The sequence below is a fragment of the Octopus bimaculoides genome, chromosome 11 (assembly GCF_001194135.2).
Source record: "Octopus bimaculoides isolate UCB-OBI-ISO-001 chromosome 11, ASM119413v2, whole genome shotgun sequence".
In the NCBI taxonomy this organism is placed as follows: Eukaryota; Metazoa; Mollusca; class Cephalopoda; order Octopoda; family Octopodidae; genus Octopus; species Octopus bimaculoides.
Window position 1 is genome coordinate 47,253,425 of NC_068991.1, and position 8,631 is coordinate 47,262,055.

Here is an 8,631-nt window from a genome sequence, read left to right on the forward strand (position 1 = left end):
TATATATATATATATATATATATATATGCAATGGGCTTCTTTCAGTTTCCATCTACCAAATCCACTCACAAGTCTTTGGTCAGCCCGAGGCTATAGTAGAAGGCACTTACACAAGGTGCCACGCAGTGGGACTGAATCCGGAACCATGTGGTTGGTAAGCAAGCTACTTACCACATAGCCACTCTACAGATTTTTTATAAAAATTATAGCCAGCACTGACTTTGTTACAACGTTTCGTATCCCAGGTGCCTGATACAAACAACAGTGAAATCAAAGATGAAAAATGAGTAATGGGCACATATGCCCTATTTCAAGAGATTTTGTTCCTTCATCAGCACCCATCCAACCGATTAATCATCTACGAACACATTGCATATATGGCCACTAAATACAGTGGTGTCACATTGTTGAATATACAAATTTTACATATTAAACTCATTCCTGGAAGCAAGTATGTAAATATTAATGACTTGTAGGGACACTGTATTTCGTTACACCACTAAATTTAGTGGCTCTATAAGCAATGTGCTTGTGGATGATGAATGGGTTGGATGAGTACTGATGAAGAAGCAAAAATATCTGGAAAATGATAGATATGCCCATTTCTCATTTTTCATCTTCGATCTCATTATGGTTTACATCAGGCATCTCGGATATGAAATGTCGTAAAAAATCAATGCTGGCTATAATTTCTATTGAAAACCTTTAGAGATAAACTTAAGAAATGATGTAATAGCACTACTAACACAACATTGACTTATAACATTACACCACTTGGTTATTAATAAGTTGATTGGGTGCTGATGAAGGACCAGAAACTCTTGAAATATATCATATACACCCATTACCCATTTTTCATCTTTGATCTCACTGTGGTTTACATCAAGTGTCTCGGATTTGAAATGTAACAAAATCAGTGCTGGCTATAATTTCTACGGAAAATCTGTAGAGGTAACTTTGATAAGTAACATATAGATGTGTTTGTAATGCACTTACCTCTGGATCAGAGCTAGAGATAATAGTTCCAGCAGCATGGATCGAATCTAATATGAGCAGTGTTGAACCTGGCAGAGGGGCAGAAAAAAACCAAGGCCCACAGTGTTTCACTAAAACATTTACCATATCCTATTGTGGAAGAAATACAGAAAACAATCAAGAAAAATATATCAATTAAGATTATTAAGGAACAATGCATGTATGAATGATTACGAGCTTAAATTTTATTATGCGGTACCATAAATGAAATATGTAAGCACTAAATCTAGAGCATATGCAGACTTGAAAATAATTGCAATAATTTTAGTGTAAGTCTAAGGAGTCATAATTTTACAAGGTATTTTAAATCTTGAAGATGGAATTTCGTAAACATAATGTTAAATTTAGCAATTTAATTGCTGCAAGTTAAACCCTGTACCTACTTTGAACAAGTTGTTTTGTATATATTTAAAAGTGAGTGTTGGTTACATAGCACATGTACACATGAACACACTGGTCATTTCTATGGGTACATTGTCAATTTTTTTCAAGCAGAAGAAGAGACTGATTACAAAATTCAGTTAGGTACACAGCTGTTGTTAATGACCTGCTTGTATGTTTATGATGAAAGACTTTGATACAAGCTAATAAAAGAATGAATACAAGAGCAAGTATATATTGACTTAACTAACCAATATGACCTTACCAAAATACAAAATCAATATTGTTGCTTCATGTAATTCAAGATCAAACCATTTTCCAAACATGTACAAGAAATCTAATTCTGTAAATCATCAACAGCAATTCTTTAACATCTCTTTTTCCATGTGGGCACAGGTTGGACTGTTTGACAAGAACAGACAAGCCAGAGGGCTCTGCCAGGTTCTATTTCAGCTTTGTCATGGTTTCTACAACTGGATGCCCCTCCTAAAACCAAACACTTAACAGAGTGTGCTGGGTGCATTCTACATGCCACCAGCATGGGTGTGTTTACACAGCACCATGCATTTATGTGCCACCAGCACCTGAAAAGACAAGCCTGTATGTATGAATGACAGGGCTTAACACATCTTTTCAAATACAGTAAATTGCCACAATTCCCAGTCCCTTGTCATTTCCTCAGTGAGGCCCTGCATCTGAAGATCCTTTCTCACCACTTCATCCCACATCTTCCTGGTTCTATCCCTTCCACAGCTTCCCTCCACAATTAGAGCTCAGTACTTCTTTACGCAGCTGTCCTCATCCATACACATCACGTGACCAAATGAACACAGTCTTCCCTCTTGCACACAAACATCTGATGCCTCTTATACCCAGTTTTCCTCCCAAATCATTTACACTATCATGCATTATAAGCATTTTTCATACTGTTGAAAAAATAAATAATGAAATTATTACCTGCTCCTGGGAAACTAGTCCCAAATGCAAGGCCTGATAGAAGTGAGTGAGTGAATCCAAAGGTAAAAATGTATTGTCACGACGTACAAACATTTGGCAAAGGAGTTGATATGCTATCAATTTGCTATTTTTATATCTGTTCGGCAACTGCAAACACTGTAAAAACACAGAAACATTAAAAATATAACTTAAAGCTTAATACTGTGTCATCATCATCTTTTAATCTTTGTTTTCCATGCTGACATGGGTTACACAAAGAAGGAAAACACATAAAAATACAAATTTAAATTAATAACTATAATCATTTTTCCGTTATTAAACAATACTCTTTTACTCGTTTCAGTCATTTGGCTGCGGCCATGCTGGATCACCACCTTTAGTCGAACAAATCGACCCTATGATTTTGTACAGAAAAGAGGAATAGTAATTCAAGCTGATTGTGGTAAGTAACACCATGGAGAGACTAATAGCAAAGACCCTTTTCAAAGGAATTTGAACTCAAAACTAGACAATCAAAGAAGCAAGCATCTAGGCTGCTCCCCAAATTCTATCAACATAACTGCAATCAATAATTCCTAATAGGGACTGAAAACTTTAATTACAAGGTAGTGGAAATTAAATTGTGTGTATTTTTCAAAGATTTCTTTTGACATGAAGAAGTATTAGTTGATTGGTTGGTTCAAGAGACCCAAAAAAATTAAATGGTGCTAATGTTACTAACCTTAAAGACATGAATAACTAAGTCAATTTTTACTGAATTGCAACTGCAACACAAAACAGTGAATACATCACCCAGGCTTTTTTGATGATATACATACATACATATATATATATATACATATATATATATATATATATATATGTGCACACACACATACATACATATATATATATATACACACATATATACATATACATACACCGTATATATACATACACATATATATATATATATATATATACATACAAATATATATACACATACAAATATATATACACACACACACATATATATATATATACATATAAATATATATACACACACACATATATATATACATATAAATATATATACACACACACACACATCATCATCATCATTGTTTAACGACCGCTTTCCATGCTAGCATGGGTTATATACATATAAATATATATACATATACATACAATATATACACACACAGACACACACACACACAGATACATATATTCAAATATGAATGAAATGCAGCCAGATGCAAGTTATCCTTAATGAGACCCGATGCGAGTTATCTAGCTTGTCTATGACTTCCAGGTGTTTTGACACTAGGCAAATTGATCAGAATATATTTTTTTATGCCTATAATCGCAGCCTACTCATGAACCAGCCAAACACATACCTTGTGTATGTGTGTTCAATATTGTTTATACATACATATATATATATATATTGTCTAGTAGTTAGTGTTGCAATCACGATTGTAAGATTGTGGTTTCAATTCCCAGACTAGTGGCGCATTGTGTTATTAAGCAAAACACTTCATTTCACATTGCTCCAGTCCACTAAGCTGTAAATGGGTCACCCTACAATAGACTGGTGTTTTAGTCAGGAGGAATGCTGGACTATTCACCTAACCAGTGGGATGGCAGCATTCAAAAGCTACAACAATGCTAAGAAGTACATTGTGACTAGTGGTGTATAACAACATCTAACAGTCTGGTTGATATAATGCAATACACACAAAGCCTCAGCCATTTCTTCCTTCTTTGCATTATCAGGTCAACAAACAACTCCTAGGGACTTTGAAGACAAGCACTATGTACTCATGAAACTTTTGTAGAATAGAAAGGTGTCAACCAATTAATAATTTTTAACACAGACAGAAATCAAAAATATAATAATACATTCCTACCCCTACATTATTCAAGTGGTACTTATTTTATCAACCCAAGAAAGATGACTGCTGGTCAGGAAGATAAATTGAATTTTGGAAGAAGAAGAAAAACATTTTTGTGCCAAAAGAGCAACAACTCTTTAGCATTTAAACCATATCTGGCCCAAAATATTCTACTTGTTTTATGTTCAAACTAGCCAGATCTGTCCAGTCACACCTAACCGACAATGTCATTTAAATCAAACAATCACATCACTGAAATCTCAAAGCTACAAGATAATGCATGATTATTTCAAAACAACGTAAATGAAGAAGTATCACATTTGACAGAATAATCTGAACGCTAAAGAGTTAAAGATTTAAAAGTAACTTACTTCAAATAACCATGAAGAAAATATGGCGAGAGGTGGAATCAACTCTGGAGGTGCTGGAGAACATTGGTTATCTAATGTCACTCCAAGATTTTCTCTCATCTGAAATATCAAATTGTCACACTGCTGAGAAAAAGGATTATCTTTATGGTAGCTTAATGAAGTAAAATGATGGGGAATCAAACCCATATATCTTTTTTAATAAATATAGTTTACATTTTTCTTCTGTGTTTATGTATCACCATTATTATTTTGTATGTATGAATGAATGAATGCATAACAGACACACAAACTAAAATGCACCAACACTCACAGACACGCAAATCCTGTGTGCACATGCATGCACACAGACACCTGTGTTACATCACCATTTACCTTAATCATTGTCTCCATGAGTCCTTGGAGACACTTATAGACGGATGTGTGGATTTCAGTACTTTCTATTTCATTGACATTGCCTAACACTCCCAGCATCCTCCGCCACAGCACCACAGCAACGTCAGGTGTCCAACCCATGATATAGCCACCAGCCAGTACACTCTTGTACTCCTCAAAATTGTCCACTCCAGCAATAGACTCTGGAAGAGAGTTAAATATACATTTATTATTTACTGTCACTACATCTTCATCTCATTACACTGCATAACAATTTTTTTCTTTTTTTTTCTTTTTGGTCAGTAAGTGTTATTTCCTATTTGCTTCTATCTAGAAATCAAAGGAAGTGACTACTATTCCCTTCAAACTTTGCTTCTGTTATCTGGACAGCAATGTTTTGAAACTGACCTATTTTCCATTACATTTCAGAGAGATGCTGAAACAGAAGAATCATTATAGCAAATATTCTGCTCAATAACAGATTTACTTGTCAGTTGCTTCACCATAACCAGTTGAGTATGTCCCTTAATGGCTGACAATACGTGCATCTCTGATCATAAGCAGAAGTAGTGGGGAAGCACCACAGCCATGTGTTGATAGGGATTCTTTGGGGTCTGAATACATGTAACAAAAGCAAAGTTTCAAAGAAATATTAGCCATTTTCCATACTTTCTAGAGGTAAGCAAATAGGAAATAACAGTTACTACTCAAGGACAAAAATAATGTTACACAGTGTTGTCAATTTGTAGTTAATCATACATTAAACCACCACACAGCCAAAGGTAGACTATAAAGTCTTGATATGAAAGTTAATTCAAGTTAATTTTTATAAATAATCATCTATTTATGCTGACTCTAAGAGTCAGGTATGCTGAGTAAGATCTGAAATCACAATAAATGCATTCTCATTAACTTGGATCTCAAATCAAAACTCTCCATAGCAAAACTAATTTTATAAGCTTATGCTATGTTCTGTGTGATAATAGATAAAATAAGTAACAGTGAATGTTTGTCAAATCCTCACTATATTCTGCTATACATCAACAGTTTAATATCTACACCTAACTGGAGAGGAGTTAATCAAATATAACAGGTTAGAGGAGTCTAATATGAAGTGAAAAACAGAATTACAATAGTGTAATTCTTGATCATGTGCACTCATTAACTTGGGTTTATGAACAATCTTCATAATAAGATTAAGTATGGTTCCATACACAAAATAAAATTATTATCTATACCCCACATCTTTTGATGTCACAATTCTTCCTACAATTACCTTTCTTTTCAGTCATCCCAGTCATCATAATGAACATGATCATATAACACTTTGGGTAACATCCGCACCATTATTAATACTACTAACTATAACTGCAGTTATAATTGTCATAATCACAGCAGTAACTTATACCACATCAATGATGTACAGTTGCTATCTCAGATGTAAATACAAGACAACTGATGGCAAAATTAGTTAAAAGTTAAAAAGTAAACATACATGGTAGCCATGCAGGCTAATAGTGAAAAGGTTAAAAGATAAGTAAATTTTTACCTCGATTTATGGGGCCTTCATCTGCCCCTGATCCAGCCACAACATCAATATGTAAGCTATCACGATCTGGAGTAGGACTGTCTTTTGGATTGAGTTCGACAGCCAGTTCACTTGTTGGTGACTGGCTACGAGAATCTGACTTAGAATGGATTGACATTATTGATGGCGTCCGCGACACTGCAGAAATAAAGAAAGCAATATTTAAGGTAAACAAAAGAGGTTACATTAACACTAAAATCTTAATCACATTCTGTCTATAGCAACAAAATATTAATTGGTCAAAATTCTTTTATTGTTGCTAAAAGCGATATTTGCCCCTTACATCCACACCTGTCTTCTTTTTAATTTCCTATTCATCTCCCAGCTTTTCAGCTGAACAGTATCCCGCTACTACTTCAACCCCCTACTCTACAATTTACTTTCTCCCACATTGTTACTGACCTTTTATAAACTGCTGAAAGCCTGGGACATTATTATCACACACTTTAGCATCAGTTTCTCTTCTACTTGGTTTGGGTTGGACAGGTGTCTCTATAACAGCTTATTTCAATGTACCTCAATATTGTGTCATATTGAATTCAAATTCATGCACAAAGCCAGCAAGTTCAGAAGAGGGGTTAAATTGATTACATCAATCCCAGTATTCAACCAGAACTTAGGTCATCAAACCCAAAAGGATGAAAGGCAAAGTCGATCTCGGTGGAATTTGAATTCAGATTATAAAGACAGACAGATGAAATGCTAAACAAATTTGCAAATTTCTGAAGAAAGAGAAGCATCCAAAGTGATAGACTTCACTTCTTTCTCATGGTATGAAGCACATTTAACTATTTAAACTATTCAAAATAGTCTTAACCCTTTAGTGTTCGCATTATTCTGCCAAAATGAATGCTTTTTTATCCACATTGTTTTGAACTAATCATACATTATCTTGTAGCTATGAGATTTTGATGAGGTAGCTGTTAATTTTTAAAACGATATTGTAGGGTTGGTGTGAGAGACCAGATCTGGACAGTTTGAACATAAAACAGGCAGAATACTTTTGGCCGGATATGGCCGGTTTAATTGCTAAAGGGTTAAAGAATCCTTTGACTGACTTCAGGTACTCCAAAAACACATAATATATTTAGAATATCTCTGACTGAGACAGAGTTTGAACCAAAAGGTTTAAAAATATAAAAGAAGGAATAAAAAAAGAATCATTAGCAAATCCCACAAAACAGAGAGACAGAAACTTCTCCAATAATAAAAACCAAAACAAACACTTACACCTTCCGGAATTCTCCAAGTCTGACTTTTCTAAGCTGATAGCATCGAGCATGGAGTCTGTTGATGGCAATAATGCAGTACATGTAATGTTTTCGCTTCCGTTACCAGTACTACTGTCACTGCCTTCGATTTCGTGTATCACAGTTGTTGATGATGAGGATGATGTAGTTGTTGTGGTGGTGGTGGTGGTGGTTGTTGCTGCTGTTGTTGTCGTCGTCATGGTTGTCGTGGTGGTGGTGGTTATCACAGCTACTTCATGGTCCTGATCCTCTCCTCCAGACAATGATGTGCGTCTCCCTGCAATAGACAGAACCAGTCAATATGGAGCAGCCAGCTAAGAACAGCTGTTAAAATATTAGGCAATCTTTATTTATTCGTTCTCCTTTTGTTACCTCATTGACTCATCTCCAGAATATTACCAATATTTCTTTTATCAAAAGCTGAACCAAGAAAAAGGTTATGGTAACCAAAGCAGAACTTTAACTCCGAAATGAAGAAGAGAAAAAAAAAAAGAAAAAACAGGACTAGGTTTTTAATTTTAGTACCAGTACTAACAAACTACACGACACATGACACCACTAACATTGACTCAACTAACAAGTGTCACTAATATATAATGTGAGAGAGGGATGTGACAGGAGAGGAGATATGGATAGAAAGTGAGACATACAGGGAGAGAGTGTGAGATGGACAGAGTGGGAGAGAGTGTGAGAGAGTGTGAGATGGACAGAGTGGGAGAGAGTGTGAGAGAGTGTGAGATGGACAGAGTGGGAGAGAGTGTGAGAGAGTGTGAGATGGACAGAGTGGGAGAGAGTGTGAG

The 8,631-nt window shown here is 35.2% G+C and overlaps 1 protein-coding gene across 1 annotated transcript in view; it reads right to left on the reverse strand.

Moving 5' to 3' along the window:
* The window catches only part of LOC106883134 (ral GTPase-activating protein subunit alpha-1), a 294,566-nt gene that overhangs the window by 179,064 nt on the left and 106,871 nt on the right, over nt 1–8,631 (reverse strand). Inside the window, exons 21-26 of the mRNA XM_052971984.1 lie at nt 7,812–8,108; nt 6,543–6,719; nt 4,994–5,196; nt 4,622–4,720; nt 2,374–2,529; nt 997–1,125 (exon numbers count right to left, since the gene is read on the reverse strand). Coding sequence (XP_052827944.1) covers nt 997–1,125; nt 2,374–2,529; nt 4,622–4,720; nt 4,994–5,196; nt 6,543–6,719; nt 7,812–8,108 — 1,061 coding nt within the window. The remainder of the gene's footprint in view (nt 1–996; nt 1,126–2,373; nt 2,530–4,621; nt 4,721–4,993; nt 5,197–6,542; nt 6,720–7,811; nt 8,109–8,631) is intronic.